Source organism: Notechis scutatus, chromosome 2, assembly GCF_049901735.1.
Source record: "Notechis scutatus isolate UNSWTSFEM ecotype Mainland chromosome 2, rNotScu1.2, whole genome shotgun sequence".
Taxonomy (NCBI): Eukaryota; Metazoa; Chordata; class Lepidosauria; order Squamata; family Elapidae; genus Notechis; species Notechis scutatus.
Window position 1 is genome coordinate 5330298 of NC_142010.1, and position 21426 is coordinate 5351723.

The 21426-nt window shown below is 42.7% G+C and overlaps 5 protein-coding genes across 7 annotated transcripts in view; all 5 read right to left on the bottom strand.

The window, feature by feature from the left end:
* The window catches only part of LOC113425264 (uncharacterized), a 96989-nt gene extending 78471 nt beyond the window's left edge, over positions 1 to 18518 (bottom strand). Inside the window, exon 1 of the mRNA XM_087953123.1 lies at positions 18452 to 18518. The gene's annotated coding sequence lies outside the window, so the exon portion shown is untranslated. The remainder of the gene's footprint in view (positions 1 to 18451) is intronic.
* The window catches only part of LOC113425266 (uncharacterized), a 99479-nt gene that overhangs the window by 54794 nt on the left and 23259 nt on the right, over positions 1 to 21426 (bottom strand). Inside the window, exon 1 of one of the 3 annotated variants that reach the window (XM_026687339.2) lies at positions 6954 to 7053. The exons of the other annotated variants lie outside the window; for them this stretch is intronic. The gene's annotated coding sequence lies outside the window, so the exon portion shown is untranslated. Of the gene's footprint in view, positions 1 to 6953; positions 7054 to 21426 lie in introns of those variants that run through there. 3 annotated transcript variants of the gene reach the window in all.
* The window catches only part of LOC113431860 (uncharacterized), an 82792-nt gene that overhangs the window by 38107 nt on the left and 23259 nt on the right, over positions 1 to 21426 (bottom strand).
* LOC148131639 (uncharacterized) lies at positions 3396 to 17320 on the bottom strand. Its single transcript, XM_087953355.1, is given in 4 exon segments — positions 3396 to 5761; positions 13682 to 13684; positions 15299 to 16998; positions 17000 to 17320. Coding segments are annotated over 4 exon segments (3165 nt in total). The 5' UTR covers positions 17039 to 17320; the 3' UTR covers positions 3396 to 4338.
* LOC113428807 (uncharacterized) overlaps positions 11139 to 21426 on the bottom strand; it is a 110338-nt gene continuing 100050 nt past the window's right edge. The window contains exon 3 of the transcript XR_015747061.1: positions 11139 to 11354. The gene's annotated coding sequence lies outside the window, so the exon portion shown is untranslated. The remainder of the gene's footprint in view (positions 11355 to 21426) is intronic.

Sequence of the window (21426 nt, forward strand, 5' to 3'; positions counted from 1 at the left end):
TTCCCTTTTGAGGGTGGGGGATAGTGTAGAAATGACGTGCAAATAGAAAAAGACAGAGTGCACCTCCCTTGTTTTCCGATAGCTTTTCTTCTTGGGGTGTGCGTGTGTGTGCGCAGGATAACTCCTCAAAACCTCCCTCTGCAAATTAGAGAATCTGTAAGACTGAAGCTTGACCCTTTGTCTCTGCTGGGATTTTAGTTTCTTTTCCTTCCATGTTCAGCTAACCAGCATGGTATAAGCTATTGGTGCTCCATCCCTTCTTAGCAATTCAAAGTCTAGCCCAAATTGCCTATAGAGATTCTCAGTCAGCCAAGTCATGATACCAATGGTTTTCCAGAAAAATTAAAGAAAACATTTTGCTTCAATTTGAGGTGCAGACAACAGACTCATCTCCCAACAGCCTTTACCTGTCTTGAACAGTGAAGGGACACAGGACAAAAAATATACAGCCACAAAGGCTCCACACCCATTTGCACAACTCACGTGACCCTGAGGACACAGATCAACCTCCAGGTGGCCTCAAAGACCCTCTGAAAGAATGCAAATGACCAGCTGTCTGCAAGGACCAGGAATTCTTCCATACCCCACCATCCAGTCAGAGCTGAAGAAGCTTCTTGGATGAGAAGCAAAACTTCTTCAAAGAAAAACCAGGAAGTCCAGTTGCCTACTGATAAAGCAGCTCTTGTCAGGGTTCCAAGTAACAGACCCAATGCAATCAAAACTCCGAGGCCAAGCTGCTCCTCAAAATCCAGATTTATTAGGCAGGTCATATTGGCACATCTGGTGAAAACCTAACTCTGAAGGCCCCAAAGTTTTCCCCACCCAAATTAAAAATCAAAGTTCTTCTCCCCAGTCCACATGCCCACCAACCAGGTTACAGTCCCAATTCCAGCTGGTTTCAGTCCACGCCTCCCCAGCACCTAGTGAGAATGTCTTTGCTTCCCAGGAGGATGAATTTTATTTTGGCTACAGATCCCCAGCTATCTCTCTTCCCCCTTCCCGTTCTCACAGCTTCAACCAGGTAGCAACCCTGACAATTTTCCTTCCTGTTGATGTCGCTGCGTGATTGGCACAGGGGAGCAGGGCTCCACATTCCATCGAATCCTCATCATTGGAGGGCTCAGCAGGGAGCTAAAGTCACCCTGCAGGGTGATTAACGAGAGGCACCTTGCTGTTTGTGGAGAGCGGCAGCTCTCCTGCTGGACCCAGGGCTTCTTCCCTCTCTACTGGAGGTGAAGGTGAGGCAACCAACATAGCCGCCATAAAGTGTACTGGAGCGATGACAATGGACAGTGATCGGAACTGGGTGATGTGATCTTTAACTTTTGTCAAGGATTTTCCCACAAGAAATTTAATCCATGAAAGTGACTCTTTGGAATACTTTTAAACAGCAAGTAAAGAGGGATACAGAAAATTATACCTAAAGCTACAGAACATAGAAAAACTGGATGTATAAATATTACTAACAGGACTTTGAATAGGCGCTTCAAAGTGCTGGATATTTGACTGTTTATTGGATATCTTGTCTGAATTAATGAGAAAGAAACTCAAACTGGATTTTTAATGTCGATTTTTGAAAGCAGACTTTTAATATTGATTTTTAAGCTGAAGGCGCCATCTACTGGTGAATGTGGCCCTGGGTTGTTTTTTATAAGGAGAAATAACATCTGGAGGTCTGCTTTGCTTCATTATTTACTGTTCCATATTTATCTATTCTCTGATAACTAGAGGTCAACCTTGAGAAACCTGGAGGATATCTAATGGAATGACTTTTGAATACTGGAACTATTTAATAAATGAAAAAGTGGATTTAAAGAACTACTTGGAAAATTCTCTGGATGGTATAAATGAAACACATTGACTAATTGTGGAATCCAAAGAATTTTAATTATGGCATCTCCTGATGAACAATATTAAGATCAAGTAATCTGCTGGCTTTGGGAAGTCAAAAAGAATAGACCCTGGAGCGGTGACAGATTATTGAAGAACACTGAATACTACTTGGATTTTTTAAAAAATAAGGCAAGATGCCTCATCAAAAAGAACTGGAGACACAAAAATTATGAGGCTACTGCAAAACATTTAACTGGAAAGACTGAAAATGTGCAACAAGGACCAATGAAGCAAGATAATAAAACCCAGGAGAAAAGGGAGACAACTGTAAACTCAGAGAATGAGACAGAAAAGATGACACAACAAACAAAACAAGATTATAAAGTTGGGTGAAATAAAGTTGGTAGAATATATACACGGAGATAGAAAAATGGAATTGAATAAACCGAAAGATACCTTCAGAAAAAAGATAGAGGATTTGGCAGGCCTATGTGTGGACTGGCAGCAAAAAATATTGTGGAGGGAAATAAAGTTTTGGTTGAATATGAAAGATATAAAGACCCAAGGGAGGAGTATGGGAGGCAAGCTAAAAAGAGAAGAAATGTAGCTTCCAAGAGAATGAGAGATGATGGATAGGAATGATTGTTTTTAAAAAATGAGACCGGCTTAAAACTAGAATGAACTATAGAAATAGGGGGAATATTGTCAGAGCATTTGCAGCGTGACTACCATTATGAGACAATCCAGGAGCAAAACAAAGCATACAGAGACTTAAACACTTAACAGTGGTAGTTTATCTACAACAGTTTTATACAGAAATATACGTGGCAGGCAAAATACCTTTACAAGTAAGCAAACTTTCTTCTTAACTCTCCTCAGAGAACTTCTGCAAATGAATCCAGAACACAAGGAGAACCACACCCTCTAATGGCTACAATTTATATAAAGCGCCCTTACCCCCCCCCCCAATGCTCTCCCCCCCCCCCCCCCCCCCCACCCCCCCCCCCGCCCCCCGTCTTAAAGGGATCTTTAATCCCCAGTCTTAAAGGGAAATACCCATGCTATGTTGATTCATTCTTATTGCATCATCCTATATTGCATCAGCTTCACTGTTGGTCAGTTCTTAAATCCCAAGACCTTAACAAATATCGTTATACATTTTTTATCTAACACAATATTTAAAATGACTATCAGAAGTTGAGATCAGAGTATGAAAAAGGATGATATTAGGTATCTCAAAAACAATGTTATTACTATTAGAAGGAGGTAGCAAATATTGAATAAGGGAAAAATGAAGAATTATGAGTTGACATAGTTATGTATAACATTAGATTAATGTAGCAACTTTTAAGACTGGCCGCATTAAAAATTAGAATAGATATAAAATTTAGAAATGGGGAAATATTGTTATACATACTTTTATTCAATATATATAAAGTGAATATTAAAGGTTAAAATCAGAATTTGAAAAAGGATGTTACTAGGAATGCTCAAAAATAAAAGTTTTTACTATTAGTATAGCAAATATTAGTAATTGAAAAATGAAGGACTAAGCACTGATATAATATTAGACCACATAAGCTGGACTAATTTAGTACTTATTTTTATTATTATTGCTTTTGTATCAAAATGATGATACTCAGATACCACACTGTTCACAAAATGATATTGATGTGTTTTTAAAAAAATAAACTTGACAAAAAAATCTTTCCAAAATGGTTTCAGGGTTGACAGTACTAGCATTAAATGCTGTTGCAACCCGAGAACCACCCATATTCTTTTCCAGGCTCAAGAGAGAGCTGGAAGTGTAATTTCCCCCCTTCTGGAAAGTTGGCACCCTGGCAGGCTTTATACCTTCAACAGTAGTTTACTATGCATAATAAAATCATGAGAGGTTTTCCTGGCAGAGCAGTTCAAGGCATTGCTGCAGATTCAGATATTTTCTAATTACAGCTGAAGAGGGCAGTGAAAGACTGGCAGCTTAGGACTACAACTTGCCCTCTGTTTGCACCTCTGAGTTTGCCACCCGGAGAAAGGGCTGTGCAGGAAGAAGACACCTTTTAGTCTGGTGGGGAATGCAATGGTGTGGGAGTATGCCAAATGTCAAGGCTTTGTATTTTGCTATTTACTATATATGTTGATTGCTTTCTGTATTTTATTGCTGTAAACTGTCTGGAGTCACATTGTATTGGGCTGCCATACACAATTTCTAAATAAAAATACATACACACACACATACACATCTATATCCCACCTTAATTAGAAGTAGAAATAACTCAAGGTGGCAAATATACCTAATAGAGATCTAAGCGCCTTTTCTCTGACCCAGCATGGCAATTCCCCTTGATGTTATGAAGAGGAACAACCACACAACTCCCGAGAAAGCAAGCTCAGATCTCCTCCCTCATGTTTGATACCAAGACATGTTTGACTAAAAAGAATAAAACAAGAAATTAAATGGTTAATTCCTCAACTGGGCTTCAAAAGTCAGAAGAAAAATGAAATTCAAGATTCTTCTACACACATCAAATTTTGTTTCAAATGGAATTTCTTGTGTACAATAAGAGAGGAATTTTGTGCGAAACACTTCCCACAATCTGGACACTTGAATGGTTTCTCCCCTGTGTGTAACCTTACATGATTAATAAGGTTAGACCTGATACTGAAATCTTTCCCACAATCTGGACACTCATATGGTTTCTCTCCTGTGTGTAACCTTACATGATTTATAAGGCTAGACCTGATACTGAAATCTTTCCCACAATCTGGACACTCATATGGTTTTTCTCCTGTGTGAGACCTCTGGTGTACCACAAGCATGGAATTCTGCTTGAAACTTTTCCCACAATCTGGACACTCATATGGTTTCTCTCCAGTGTGAGCCCTCCGGTGCATCACAAGCTTAGAATTCTGCTTGAAACTTTTGCCACAATCCAGACACTGATAAGGTTTTTCTCCAGTGTGAGTTCTCTGGTGTATCATCAGGTTAGAATTCTGACTGAAACTTTTCCCACAATCTGGACATTGAAATGGTTTTACTCCTGTGTGAGTTCTCTGGTGTCTCACAAGCTTAGATCTCTGCTTGAAACCTTTTCCACAATCACTACATTTGTATGGTTTTTCTCCTGTGTGTGTCCTGTGATGTTCCACCAGGTGGGAACTTTCCTTAAAACTTTTCCCACAATCCAGGCACTCATACGGTTTTTCTCCTGTGTGCGTCCTCTGGTGTCTCACCAGGCAGGAATTTTCACGGAAACTTTTCCCACAAACAGGGCATTCAAAGGGTTTCTCCCCAGTGTGAGTCCTCTTATGTTTCACCAGGCAGGAACTCTGACTGAAATGTTTCCCACAATCCAGGCACTGATATGGTTTTTCTCCTGTGTGAGTTCTCTGGTGTTTCACCAAGCTGGTATTCAGACTGAAACTTTTCCCACAAACAGGACATTTATACAGTTTCTCTCCTGTGTGAGTCCTCTTGTGTTTCACCAGGCAGGAACTTCGACTGAACCGTTTCCCGCAATCCAAACACTGATATGGTTTTTCTCCTGTGTGAGTTCTCTGGTGTTCCACCAGGCTGGAATTCTGATTGAAACTTTTCGCACAAACAGCACATTTATATGGTTTTTCTCCTGTGTGAATTCTCTGGTGTATCACCAGGTTGTAATTTCGAATGAAACTTTTGCCACAAACAGGACATTTATATGGTTCCTCTCCTGTGTGTGTTGTCTGGTGTTCTACCAGGATGAAATTTCGACTGAAACTTTTCCCACAAACAGGACATTCAAAGGGTTTCTCTCCAGTGTGAGTCCTCTTGTGTTTCACCAGGTAGGAACTCTGACTGAACCGTTTCCCACAATCCAGGCACTGATATGGTTTTTCTTCTGTGTGAGTTCTCTGGTGTTCTACCAGGTGGGAATTCTGCCTGAAACTTTCCCCACAAACAGGACATTCAAAGCCAGGGCTTGTCTCAAGTATGGGTTCTTCCATGAATCATGAGGAAGCTTTTCTGAGAAAAGTTTTTGCCACACTCCAAACATTTGCATGGCTTTTTACTGGATGTTCCTCACTTTTTCTTTATTTAAATATTATCCTCCTTGATTTCTCATTCAATGTTTTTCTTCAGTTCCATGTGCTGTATTTTTTCCAGCTCAAAACTTTGTTCTTGTTATTCTTTCCCTTGTCTCTCATCTGCTGAGGAAGAATAGTTTTTAAACTTTCCAAAGGAATTGGAAAATATTTTGTATAATGGGTTATTTTGCACTATAATGCTGCTCTCATTCTCTGTTGTCCAGTGTGCTCTTCTTGGCATCCTCTCTCTCTGTAAGAGTAATATAAATGGGTTAGTTTAATTTTTGTTGAAAAATGGCTGCAGGACATGTGACAGCAGAAAAAAAAAACCCATCTCATCTATTAGCATGAAAAAACAAACACTAAAATTCTATTTGAACCTCTAATATTATGATTGATTTGGCATACAGATTACCAATATTCAATTTCAAATATTGACGCAAGATGTGAAACAGAATAGAGTTGAAAGGGACATTGGAGGTCATCTAGTCCAGCTCCATCTTCAATCAGATGTGTGCTATAATATTACACTCAAATTTTTGGCTCGGGGAAATACACTTATATGCACGCATATGAGCACAGAAACACACACCTATGAATGTATGCAGACAATCTATGCGTATCTCGGTGTGCAAAATGTCCCAAAGTGCATTCGCTCCAATTCTTTGATCTTAATTCAGAAAGGGGAGGGGACGCTAATAGAGGAAACGGTGCCCAACTCCTAGTCGAAACACAAAGCATCCTCCGCTTTGCCCATGAAGCTCCTCGCTTGCCAGGTCAACCGTCACAAGCAATCAAGAGGGACGTGGAAGCTGGTGCTTAAAATGGGTGTTTAAGAAATACGAAATAAATGGTTTTGTTTTTTTTAATCTCCCAGCAGAAAATCTCAGGCAGGAGTTTTAAGTCCTGCAGCCCCGGAGGAATAAAATTCGGGGAGGAGATGAATATGCAGCAGCAGCCCACATGTTTCAGCTTCCCTGCTTCCCCGCCGTGGAGGAAGCCAAAGGGCCCGACTTGCTCCCGGCTTCTCCTCCGACCTGCCCTCCACTCACCTCCCAGGAGCCGCTTCGACCCTCCAAGCGCAACAAGAGGCTCCGCCGAAGCCATTATCCTCCCATGGCTGAGCCGGAAGCGGAAACCCCCCCGTCTTTTCGTCTCCTCTCTTGCAATCCAATTCTCTCCACCGTTTCAACTCCTTCAATCTCAGCTTCTGTCCCTTTCCTAGAATAGCTCAGTCGCCGCTGTTGTTGCTCTGTAGCGCGCCATCTAGCGACAAAAGGCGGAAGAACACGCTCGTTCTAGCTTAAAGCATTTGAAGATGTTCCCATTGATTCCGGGCTTCCTTAAGTGCCATCAAGTCCTATTTGACGCTCCTCGGTAGCTTTTCTTCTTTGACGATCCGTCCCAAACCTTTTCTTTCAGCCCCGCAAGATGGCACACCTAATCGCTGGAGCTGAGCCCAAAGCTTCGTTTGCCGGAAGGAGCAACTAAATTAAAGAAAAGCTTCTTTTGTGAGGGGCGCGGATTGTAAATGACATGAAAATAGGAAAAGAGAAAGTGCACCTCCCTTGGTTCCAGCCACTTTTTCCTCTTGGGATGTGTGTGTGCAGGATAACTCCTGAGAACATGCCTCTGCACAGCAGCAAACCTGTTAAGAGTGTAGCTTGTCTCTTCTGGGATTTTATTTTCTCTTCCCAATTTAATTATCAAGCCCGCTATTTCTTTTTGGTGCCCCATCCTTGAATATTCCGGGGCCAATTGATGTTGCAACCCGAGAACCACCCCTATTTCTTTCCCAAGCTCAAGAGCGGGCTGGAAGAGTAATTCCCCTCCCTCCTGGACAGTTAGCATTCAAGCAGACTTTATACCTTCAACAGCAGTTTGCTAAGCATAAGAAAATCGTGAGAGGTTTTCCTGGCAGAGCAGTTCAAGGCATTGCTGCAAATTAAGGTCACTTACAAGTTCAGCTGAAGACGGCAATGAAAGGTTGGCAGCCTGGGACTTCAACTTGCCCTCTGCTTGCAGCTCTGACTTTGCCACCCGGGGCCCTCTCAGTCTGGCTTCAGACCAGAGCGCTTTACCTAAACAGCATTGGTTGCAATTGTCATGGACTTCTGGAGGGGTTGGGATAGAAGACATACAGTCATTATGTCCCTCCTAAACCTCATTAGGTTTCAATCAAAATGACCATAGCCTCCAATGTCCAAGCTTTGGAGACAGGAAATGGGAGGAGCTTTATTATGATCAATCTTCTTCTACCTCTATGCCCGGTTCCAGTCCGTGTGGGTAGAAGAGGAACTGAATCTTGACCCCTGCAATTTGTGGTGCCTCGGGGCTCAAGCCTTTCACTGCTGCTTGTTAACATCTACCTGAAACCACTAAGACCGTGATGGCGAACATATGGCATGCGTGCCACCTGCCATTTGTGCCGGCATGCGAGCTGCAGGCAAGCTTACCTCACTGCGCATATGCGTGCCTCACAGCTGATTTTCGGCCGGTTTGAGGCCTTTTTCAGCTTCCCAAAGGCTTGAGGAAGGCTTCTGCAAGCTTCTACAAGCTGTGTAGGCTGAAATCCTACCCCGTTTCGTCACTCTTTCGGAAAAACAGGAAGTAACGAAATGGGGCTAGATTTTGGCCTACAAAGCTTGTAGAAGTCTGCAGAAGCCTTCCTCAAGACTTTGGGAGGTCGAAAAAGGCCTCAAACTGGCCGAAAATCAGATGTGAGGCGCAGTGCAGGTAAAGGGCCAGCGGGGTGGGTGGGTGGGGGATTGCACGCACGTGCATAGGGGACATGGAGGGGGGCATGCATTGCCTTCTGGGTTCTGGCACGTGAGTGTTAGTGTGCAAGCATGCACACACGTTTTGGCACAGGAGCCCAAAAAGGTAAGCCACCACTGCACTAGCAAAAGCCATCCATACTGTGATACACGATTAAGCACAGGTAGTCTTGGACATAACATTTCATTAGTGACCATTTGAAGTTACAACAGCACCAGGGTTGGGATTCAAATTTTTTAACAACCGGTTCTGTGGACATGGCTTAGTTGTGGACATGGCTTGGTGGTCATGTGACTGGCTGGGCGTGACCAATTCAACATCACTCACATTGAGGCACGCATCTCCTCGCCTGGCCTCTCATGACTGTGGGGATGCTGCAACAGTTGTAAATGTGAAAAATGGTCATAAGTCACTTTTTTCAGTGCCATTGTAACTTTGAATGGTCCACACAAGCAAAGTACCAGCAAAGGAAGGAAAAATACCCCAGAGAAGTTCCTGAGACAGGAAGTCTAGTCCTTCCAAGAATGTAATAAGGGTTAAGGGAGAGGCAGTTTCTGTAAGCAACACCAGAATGTTTCCTTCCTGCCTTCCTTACAGGATTAGGCCAGTAATTTCTTCTAACAACCGCTTCTCCAAACTGCTTAGAATGTTAACCGGTTCTAGTGAATAGGTGCGAACTGGTAGAATCCCACCCCTGAACAGCACTGAAAAGATTTTTCACACTTACCACCATTGCAGCATCTCCATAGTCACGTGATCAAAATAGGGACACTTGGCAATTGACTCACGTTTATGACCGTTGCAGTGTCCTGGGGTCATGTGATCACCTTTTGTGACTTGAGTTAGTGCACCAACTGGGGGTCCTCCTGCAATCATGCCTCCTGCTTGAGGGGGCCATGGCTGGGAAAGAGGTTTTGCACAGATTCATCCGGTGCACCAATAGTTCCCTTTCCCAGACCGGGAGGCCTTGCAAAGTGGCTCACTCATGCCTTGGTCACCTCGGTTGGAATTACTACCCCGGGTCCTTAGAAACTTCAACTGGTCCAGAATGCAACAGCCCACACAGTAATCAGAGTCCGTAGATTGCCCGTGTAGCATCTTTGTAGCGAGAGCTGCGCTGGATTCATTTCTTTAAGGTGCCATTGAAGATGCTGGTCATCACCTTTACAGTTATTTATTATAACAATAGCTCTTAGAATTATATATCACCCACAGTGCTTTAGAGCATTCTCAGTTTACAGTGTCAGAATATTGTCGCCCAAAATATGGGTCCTCGTTTTACTGATCTCAAAAAGATGGAACACCTACACTTAAGTAAAGTCCTACACTTAGGCAAAAAAAACCAAAAGTATCCATATAGACTGGGTGAAACCAGGCTCAATAGTAGTAACTGTAAGAGGGATCTTGGAGTCTTAGTGGACAACCAGCTAAATAATAGTCAGCAGTGTGCAGCAGCAGCCAAAAAAGCTAATGCAGTCCTAAGTTGCATTAACAGAGGGATACAATCAAGATCATGTGAGGTACTAATACCACTCTATAAAGCTTTAGTAAGAGCACACCTAGAGTACTGCATCCAGTTTTGATCACCACATTATAAAAAAGATGTTGAGACTCTAGAAAAATATGCACAGAAGAGCAATCAGGATGATTAGGGGACTGGAGACTAAAATATATGAAGAACAGTTACAGGAACTGGGCATGGCTAGTGTAGTGAAGGACCAGGGGAGACATGATAGCAGTCTTCCAATATTTGAGGGGCTGCCACAGGGAGGAAGGGGTCAAGCTATTTTCTAAAGCACTCGAAGGCCAGACAAGGAATAATGGATGGAAACTGAACAAGGAGAGATTTAACCTGGAAATAAGGAGAAACTTTCTGACAGTGAGAACAATCAACCAATGGAACAGCTTTGCCCTCAGAAGTTGTGGGAGCGCCATCACTTGAGACCTTCAAAAAGAGATTGGACTGCCATTTGTCAGAAATGGTGTAGGGTCTCCCGCTTGGGCGGGAGATTGGACTAGATGACCTATAAAGTCCCTTCCAACTCTGATTATCTGTTATGGAAGACAGAGTCAACTTCAAGCCCCGTCAGGAACAAACTCCAGGCTGTGGGCCGAGTCAGCCGGCAATACTGCATTCTAACCACTGAGCCACCAGGGCACTTGTCACTATTCTCCCACCTTTATTATTCTTGCATCCATTTATTTTACCAGGTCAGATAAGGTGGCTACGTTCCTAGACCCTCCCCTTAAATACTGCCATCTGATAGGAGCTAGGAAGTGAGTCTTTTCCATTGCAAACTCTTCCCTATGAAACACTCTTTCCCTTGCAGGCCTTAATCCTCCTGGTCTTCCAAAAAGCAAAGAAGATCTAGCTTTTCCACTAAGCACTGGGTTAATAAGAAGAGAGGACTGCGTATCAGAAGCTTGAATTGAAATACCGTTTCTGTTTTTACGCATTTAGTTTTAATATGGTTTTTATTTATTGATTGGGAGTCAGCCAGTTTGTTATAAAATGAATGCCAACATAAATATTTTAAATCAATTAGAGGAAAAAGATGAATCCAAAAAATGGTCGCGGTTTGGCTGTCCTTGTACAGGTTCCTTGAAGCACTCTACGAATTTAATTAAAAAATTTATTTCCCGCTCATCCTGTCATTAACTTCTCTAATTCAACTCTTTCCAAGGAGAAAGATTACCCGTTTGGAGAAGATAATAGCACCAAACATGAATGTAGTTAGTAAGGCCAGGAGGCCTGGTTAACTTCTGATTGGAACAAAAGCAAGTATCACCTTTTTGGAATTCCCAGACCATCCAATCGCCACCAACCTTGATAGAAGTGTGCTACATTTGCACAGCAAGTACCAGGGGTGGGATGCAAATAGTTTTTACTACTGGTTCTGTGAGCATAGCTAGGTGGGAGTGGCTAGGTGGCTATGTGACTGGGTGGGCGTCGTGGCTTCTTTGTGTGTGTGTGTGTGTGTGTGTGTGTGTGTGTAGCAGCACCCCTCTGCGCTCTGTTTTTTTGGCTTCCTGGGCCTCAGGGAAGCCTCCTGGATGAAGCATTACACAGCAAGAGGGATCCCGGCACAGCTGATCCTTGGGAGGAAAAAAAAATACCGGTTCAGCCAAAAGGTACCATTTTTTACTACCGGTTCATGTGAACCGGGCCGAACCAGTAGAACCCCACCACTGGCAAGTACATGTTAAATGGAGAGGTTTAACAATCCAGACACTGATATGGTTTTTCCCCAGTGTGAATCCTCTGGTATATCATCAGGTTGAAATTCTGATCTCTCATCTGGTGTTTGTTTGGTTCAAGCCATTCTTTCCTTCCTCAAAGGCTTTAATTAATGCCTGCTAATTCTGGCTATACATGGAACCTTTTTCTTCCTACTAACTTCAAATTGTTCCTCACTTTTTCTTTATTTAAATATTATCCTCCTTGATTTATCATTTAATGGTTTTTTCAGTTCTGTGTGCTCTATTTTTTCCAGCTCAAAACTTTATTCTTGTTATTCTTTCCCTCGTCTCTCATCTGCTGAGGAAAGAATAGTTTTTAAACTTTCCAAAGGAATTGGAAAATATTTTGTATAATGGCTTATTTTGCACTTTAATGCTGCTTCTCATTCTCTGTTGTCCAGAGTGCTCTTTTTGGCATCCTCTCTCTCTATGTGTGTGTAAAAGTAATATAAATTGATTATTTAAAGATTATTGAAAAAATGGCTGCAGCACATATGAAAGCAAAAAAACCCCTCCCCATATATTAGCACAAAAAAACAACATCAAAACTCTATTTTAGTCTCTAATATTACTTATGATTCATTTGGAATATGGAAAAGTAACAAGATCCAAGTTCAATTTTCAAGATTCAAGTTCAGTTTAAGGAATGGGGGGGAAAAAAACTCCTCTCCCTTTCTGACTAATTTACACTCACTTGCTAACAAGATGGATGAAATTCATCTCTTAAATAGATGGAATTCTGATTTTTACAATTCAGCTGTTCTTTGTTTTACTGAAACCTGGCTTAATCCACAAATTCATGGGGACAACACCATATACATCCCAAGATTTCAGACATGTAGATCAGACAGAATTGAAGAGACATCAGGCAAAACAAAGGGTGGAGGATTATGTTTATATATCAACAACTATTGGTCTCAGGATATAACTATAATATATAAGTTCTCTGATGAAAACTTAAGAGTCTTTACATATCAACTGCAAGCCATTTTATTCTCCATGCGAGTTCTCCTCATTTCTCCTAATAGCTGTGTATGTTCCTCCACAATCCTGTGTAAACAAGGCATTACGAACTCTTGCTGATCAAATTATGAAGGCTGAAGCCAAACACCCAGGTTCCCTTCCCATCATTTTAGGAGATTCCAATCAAGCAAATTTAGGGAAAGAGCTCCCAAAATATTTCCAGCATGTAAGTTGTCCCACCAGAGGCAAAACTACTTTAGACCACTGCTACACAACAGTAAAAGATGCTTATAGATCTTTACCACGAGCAGCTGTGCGACACTCTGACCACTGCCTGATTCACCTTGTACCTGCCTACAGACAAAGACTTAAAACCATGAAACCAACAATTAAATCAGCGAAGACTTGGCCAGATGAGGCAAAGCCGAAACTCCAGGCCTGTCTTGATTGCACTGATTGGAATGTTTTCGAAGATGCCTCTGCAAACTTAGATGAGCTCACAGATACTGTAACATCATATGTCAGCTTCTGTGAAGACTTATGTGTACCAACAAGGAACCTGCAAATATATAGTAACAATAAACCTTGGTTCACAGCTAAACTTAAGCAGCTATATCTGCTTAAAGAAGAGGAAGCCTACAGAAAAGGTGACAGAATGCTATATAACCAGGCCAGAAACATATTAACAAGAGAGATCAGAGCAGCAAAAAGAATCTACTCTGAAAAGTTAAGGAATCAGTTCTCAAAAATGAACCAGCAAACATGTGGAAACTTAAAAACATCACTGGCTTCAGCAAACCTCCTTCCCAGGCAGAAGGAAATCAACAACTGGCAGATGACCTGAATGTGTTTTACTGCAGGTTTGAAAGGAAACTATAGCCACCTATCTCCACAACCACATCTCAAACACACTAACAGCAGCCAAGCCTCCTACAACCGGCCCCAATCCATTGGGTTCACCACCTCTGGTGATCACAGAAAAAGAAGTGCAAGATCTATTACACAGACAAAAGCCAGGAAAAGCACCAGGGCCAGACAAGATATCTCCTTCTTGCTTAAAAGTCTGTGCTGACCGATTGGCCCCCATCTTCACCCGAATCTTCAATAGATCACTAGAGATGTGCTATGTTCCTTCCTGCTTCAAACGCTCTACCATCATCCCAGTGCCAAAGAAACCCTCCAAGGAACTGAATGACTACAGACCAGTTGCTCTAACATCTGTAGTTATGAAAATCTTTGAAAGGCTTGTGCTGTCCCACCTGAAAACCATCATGGATCCGCTGTTAGATCCCATGCAGTTTGCATACCGAGCAAATAGATCGACAGATGATGCTGTTACCATGGCTCTGCATTACATCCTACAACACCTTGAATCTCCAAATACCTACGCAAGGGTCCTCTTTGTAGACTTCAGTTCAGCATTCAATACCACCATTCCAGACACTCTTCTAAGTAAATCAAACCAACTAGCGGTATCTGAACACACTTGTAAGTGGATCATAAGCTTCCTAACAGACAAGAAGCAACAGGTGAAGCTAGGCAGAATCACATCTGATACCTGTACAATCAGCACAGGGGCCCCCTCAAGGCAGTGTGCTATCTCCACTTCTCTTCTCCCTATATACCAATGACTGCATCTCAAACGATCCATCTGTTCAAATACTGAAGTTTGCTGATGACACAACAGTTATTGGTCTCATTCGAGACAACGACAAATCCACATACAGACAGGAGGTTATACAACTTGCCTCATGGTGTAACCGGAACAATCTGGAACTGAACACACTCAAAACCATACAAATGGTGGTAGACTTTAGAAGAAACCCTCCCATACTATCACCTCTTACAATACTAGAGAACACCGTATCAACAGTAGAGACCTTGAAATGTTAGGTTCTACTATATCACATGACCTAAAATGGACACCTAACATGAAAAACGTTGAATTTTGCTATTTGCTATATATGTTGATTGCTTTCTGTATTTTATTGCTGTAAGCTCTCTGGAGTCACATTGTATTGGGCTCCATACACAATTTCTTAATAAAAATACATACACATATACATACACATCTATGCCCCACCTTAATTAGATGTAGAAATAACTCAAGGTGGCAAACATACCTAACAGAGATCTAAGCGCCTTTTCTCTGACCCAGCAGGGCAATTCCCCTCGATGCTGTGAAGAGGAACAACCACACAACTCCAGAGAAAGCAAGCTCAGATCTCCTCCCTCATGTTTGATATCAAGACATGTTTGACTAAAAAGAATAAAACAAGAAATTAAATGGTTAATTTCTCAACTGGGCTTCCAAAGTCAGAAGAGAAATGAAATTCAAGATTCCTCTGCACACATCAAATTTTGCTTCATATGGAATTTCTTGTGTACAATAAGAGAGGAATTTTGTGTGAAACACTTCCCACAATCTGGACACTTGAATGGTTTCTCCCCTATGTGTAACCTTACATGATTCATAAGGCTAAATCTACTACTGAAATCTTTCCCACAATCTGGACACTCATATGGTTTCTCCCCTGTGTGTAACCTTACATGATTTATAAGGCTAGACTTGATACTGAAATCTTTCCCACAATCTGGACACTCATATGGTTTCTCCCCTGTGTGTAACCTTACATGATTTATAAGGCTAGACTTGATACTGAAATCTTTCCCACAATCTGGACACTCGTATGGTTTTTCTCCTGTGTGAGACCTCTGGTGTATCACAAGCATAGAATTCTGTTTGAAACTTTTCCCACAATCCAGGCACTTATATGGTTTCTCTCCAGTGTGAGTCCTCTTGTGTATCACAAGCATAGAATTCTGCTTGAAAGTTTTGCCACAATCCAGACACTGATAAGGTTTTTCTCCTGTGTGACTTCTCTGGTGTATTATCAGGTTGGAATTCTGATTGAAACTTTTCCCACAATCCCGACATTGAAATGGTTTTTCTCCTGTATGAGTTCTCTGGTGTCTCACAAGCTTAGACCTCTGCTTGAAATCTTTTCCACAATCACTACATTTATATGGTTTCTCTCCTTTGTGTGTCCTGTGATGTTCCACCAGGTGGGAACTCTCCTTGAAACTTTTCCCACAATCCAGGCACTCATAAGGCTTTTCTCCTGTGTGAGTTCTCTGGTGTCTCACCAAGATGTAATTTCGACTGAAACTTTTCCCACAAACAAGACATTCAAAGGGTTTCTCTCCAGTGTGAGTCATCCTGTGTTTCACCAGGCAGGAACTTCGACTGAAATGTTTCCCACAATCCAGGCACTGATATGGTTTTTCTCCTGTGTGAGTTCTCTGGTGTTCCACCAGGCTGGAATTCTGACTGAAACGTTTCCCACAAACAGGACATTCAAAGGGTTTCTCCCCAGTGTGAGTCATCTTGTGTTTCACCAGGTAGGAACTCTGACTGAACCGTTTCCCACAATCCAGGCACTGATATGGTTTTTCTCCTGTGTGAGTCCTCTGGTGTATCACCAGGTGGGAATTATGAATGAAACTTTTCCCACATACAGGACATTTATATGGTTTCTCTTCTTTGTGTGTCCTGTGGTGTTCCACCAGGTGGGAACTCTCCTTGAAACTTTTCCCACAATCCAGGCACTCATACGGTTTTTCTGTGTGCGTCCTCTGATGTCTCACCAGGCAGGAATTCTCACTGAAACATTTCCCACACACAGGACATTGAAAGGGTTTTTCCCCAGTGTGAGTCCTCTTGTGTTTCACCAGGTAGGAACCCCGACTGAAACTTTTCCCACAATCCAGGCACTGATATGGTTTTTCTCCTGTGTGAGTCCTCTGGTGTATCACCAGGTGGGAACTCTGACTGAAACTTTTCCCACAAACAGGACATTTATATGGTTTCTCTCCTGAGTGTGTCCTGTGGTGTACCACCAGGATGAAATTTTGACTGAAACTTTTCCCACAAACAGGACATTCAAAGGGTTTCTCTCCAGTGTGAGTCCTCTTATGTTTCACCAGGCAGGAACTTCGACTGAAATATTTCCCACAATCCAGGCACTGATATGGTTTTTCTCCTGTGTGTGTTGTCTGGTGTTCCACCAGGTGGGAATTCTGCTTGAAACTTTCCCCACAAACAGGACATTCAAAGGCAGGGCTTCTCTCCAGTATGGGTTCTTCCATGAATCATGAGGAAGCTTTTCAGAGAAAAGCTTTTGCCGCACTCCAAACATTTATATGGCTTTTCACTAGATGGATCCTCTCCTAAATAATCAGATGTGATCTGCAATCTGGTTTTTCCACATTAGGAATTCTGTGGGGTTTTTCTAACACTGATATGCTTGGATTTTTGAGGCAGTGAAAAATATTTCTCATCTCTTGCCTGGTGGTTGTTTAGTTGAAGCCATTCTTTCCTTCCTCAAAACCTTTAATTAATGCCTGCCAATTTTGTCTACACATGGAACCTTTTTGTTCCTACAGACTTCAACTTGTTCCTCACTTTTTCTCTATTTAAATATTATCTTCCTTGATTTCTCATTTAATGTTTTTTTTTGTTCCGTGTGCTCTATTTTTTCCAGCTCAAAACTTTATACTTTTATTCTTTCCTTCGTCTGTCATCTGCTGAGGAAAGAAGAGTTTTTAAACTTTCAAGAGGAATTGGAAAATATTTTGTATAATGGCTTATTTTGCACTATAATGCTGCTCCTCATTCTCTCTTGTCCAGTGTGCTCTTCTTGGCATATTCTCTCTCTGTAAGATTAATGTAAATGGGTTAGTTTCATTATTGTTTAAATTGGCTGCATGATATGTAAAAGTAGCAAAACAAACAAACAAACCTCCACCCCATCCCATATATTAGCATGAAAATCAAACATTAAAATTCTATTTGAACCTCTAATATTAATTTTGACTTATTTGGCATATAGAAGATTACCAATATCCAATTTCAAATATCGACTCAATCATAAAATTATCTTTTTCAATCAATTAGTCAAGCAGAATAGAGTTGAATGGGACCTTGGAGATCTTCTAGTCCAGCTCCCTCCTCAAGCAGATGTATATTACAGGGTATATTTTTGGCTTGGGTAAATACATTCATATATGCTCGCATATTAGCACAGAAACACACACCTATGAATTCATGCAGACAATCTATGCGTATCTCGGTGTGCAAAATGTCCCAAAGTGCATTCGCTCCAATTCTTTGATCTAAGTTCAGAAAGGGGAGGGGAGGCTAATAGAGGAAACGGTGCCCAACTCCTAGTCGAGACACAAAGCATCCTCCGCTTTGCCCATGAAGCTCCTCGCTTGCCAGGAAAGCCCCAGGTCAGCCACGTCACAAGCAATCAAGAGGGACGTGGAAGCTGGTGCTTAAAATGCGGGTTTAAGAAATACGAAATAAATGGTCTTTTTTTAAAAATCTCCCAGCAGAAAATCTCAGGCAGGAGTTTTAAGTCCTGCAGCCCCGGAGGAATAAAATTCGGGGAGGGGATGAATATGCAGCAGCAGCCAGCACGTTTCAGCTTCCCTGCTTCCCCGCCGTGGAGGAACCCAAAGGGCCGGACTTGCTCCCGGCTTCTCCTTCGACCTGCCCTCCACTCACCTCCCAGGAGCCGCTTCGACCCTCCAAGCGGCACAAAAGGCTCCGCAGACGCCATCAGCCTCCCGTGGCTGAGCCAGAACAGGGAGCTACTCTGACCTTCGCCTACTCTCCTTTTCAACCTGTCTAGCAATTCACTACTCTATCGTTTTAACCCGTTAAACCTCAGCCTCTGCCCCTTCCTTAGAATAGTCGCAGCTGTACAGAGTGTTCTCTGTGGTACGCCATCTAGCGGCACTTGGCGGAAGAACAGGCTCTCAGCCTTGGAAGCCGTATATTACTTGGGAGCTTGGAAGCGGCCACATTTTTCTGCCTGGGAAATTGGGGAGGGCGGATTTCATTGAGAGGTGGACGATTAGACACAACAAAATTCTTCTCTAGGAGTAAAGGACGGGTTACTCTGCACCTGCAGAGGAGCGGCTCAAGGAATGTCTGCATTGGGACTGTGTCTGATTGGACTATGTGATGGACTGGTGGGTGCAGGGGTTGAATCTTTCTATTGGGAAGGGAAAACGCAGAAATCTCAGATTCGGGTTTTCCCAGATGTGCCAATATGACAACTCTAATAAAATGGAACTTTGAGAAAATGCTTGTCTCGGAGTTTATTGGTTTGGAGTTTGTTAGTTGGAATGCTGACATTAACCTGAATATCTAAATCTTCAAGCAGCACCTCGATAACCTGTGTGTTTGTGCTGTCCAGGGTCCTGAGCCCCAAGTGCCGACCTGCCAACTAGGTGGCGCCAAGACTCAGGGAAAGTGGAAGAAGGGGCCGTGGGTACGGATACTGGGGTAATTGTCAAGGTATTCTCCCTCTGAAGAAGTGGTGCGAGCCATTGAGGCTGCGGAAGCAGAGCAAAGGCAAGGAACTCGGCCCAAGGAGCTGGAGTCCTGGAAGCTTTGTCAGGCTGATCCAGTTCTGGAGATGGGACCAGAGATGAGGGCACCTGAGTACTGACTGGGCATCAGCCCACTGAGATCAGCCCACAGTCCCGAATGGAGAGAGGCAAGACCTTTGGGATCCGACAACTCCTGGGACTGGAACCTGCTGCCTCTCCCTCATGGAGCCAATCTTTGACAGACCTCCCAGAGTCATTTGAGTGCCTAGAGGGCATGAACCCAAGCCGGCCTGCCGAGACCTAGTGCCACCAACCCTGTAGCCGCTTGCTTTCTGCCTTCTCCGAGGGCACAAAATGAACAAAGCGACTGGCCACGGTGGCTGCATGCACTGGTTGCTTTCTGCCTCCTCCCAGGGGATGCGCCACTTCCACCCCAGCCTGGCCAGCGGGTGGGCGTGCGGCCCTTGAGCAGCACCTCCGCTGCACTGAGGCTGAGGGAGTGGCGACAACTCCTGTGACTGGAACCTGCTGCCTCCCTCACACAGCCAATCTTTGACAGGCCTCCCAGAGTCATTTGAGTGCCTACAAGTCAGAAGTTATGCCCCATGAACCCAAGCCGCCCGCCGAGATGGATTGTGTTTGCAACCACATTCCCTTTTGGGGGTGGGGGATAGTCTAGAAATGACGTTCACATAGGAAAAGACAAGAGTGCACCTCCCTTGGTTTCCGATAAAGTTTTTCTTCATGCGGTGTGCGTGCGCTGGGTAACTCCTCAAAACCTGCCTCTCCAGATTAGAGAATCTGTAAGACTGAAGCTTGACCCCTTGTCTCTGCTGGGATTTTAGTTTCTTTCACTTCCATGTTCAGCTATCTAGCATGGTATATCCTATTGGTGCTCCATCCCTTCTTAGCAATTCAAAATCTAGCCTGAATTGTCTATAGAGATTCTCAGTCAGCCAAGTCATTGTATCAATGGATTTCAAGAAAAATTAAAGGAAGCATTTCGCTTCAATTTGAGGTGCGGACAACAGACTCACCTCCAATAGCCTGCATCTGTCTCGAACAGTGAAGGGAAACAGGACAGAAAACATCCTGTGGCTTCAAAGGCTTCACATCCATTTGCACTGCTCAGGTGACTCCGAGGACACACATCAACTCCGACAACTCCCGGAGGTCTCCCGGAGTGATTTGAGTGCCTAGAGGTCAGCAGTTAGGCCCCACGAACTCAAGCAAGCCTGCCAAGATGGATCCTAACGCAACCCATGTTCACGTTTCCTGATCCAAGGCCAGTGAGTGCACGTAGTGTGATGACAGTATCCTTCTATACTAATTATGGAATCCAAAGAATTTTAATTATGGCATCTCCTGATGAACAATATTAAGACCAAGTAATCTGCTGGCTTTGGGAAGTCAAAAAGAATAGACCCTGGAGCGGTGACATATTATTGATAGAACACTGAATACTACTTGGATTTTTTAAAAATAAGGCAAGATGGTTTATGAGGAAGAACTGGAGACACAAAAATTATGAGGCTACTGCAAAACATTTATGATACAATGATGGGGAAAGACTGAAAATGGGCAACAAGGACCAATGAAGCAAGATAATAAAATCCAGGAGACAAGGGAGACAACTGTAAACTCAGAGCATGAGACAGAACAGATGACACAGCAAACAGAAGAAGAAGAAAAGGAGGAGACTATAAAGTCGGGTGAAATAAAGTTGGGAGAATATATACAAGGAAATATAAAAAATGGAATTGAATACATCGAAAGATATTTGGAAAAAAGGTAGAGTATTTGGCAGGCCTTTGGGTGGACTGGCAGCAAAAAAATATTGTGGAGGGAAATAAAGTAACTAAAGAAAGAAAGAAAGAAAGAGATAAAGACCCAAGGGAGGAGTACGGGAGGCAAGCTAAAAAGAGAAGAAATGTAGCTTCCAAGAGAATGAGAGACGATGGATAGGAAGGATTTTTCTTTTAAAAAAAGAGAGACCAGCCTAAAACTAGAATAGATATAAACTGTAGAAATAGGGGGAATACTTTTTATCTAACACAATATTTAAAGTGAATATCAGAAGTTGAGATTAGAATTTGAAAAACGATGTTATTAATATTAGGAGGTAGCAAATATTGAATAATG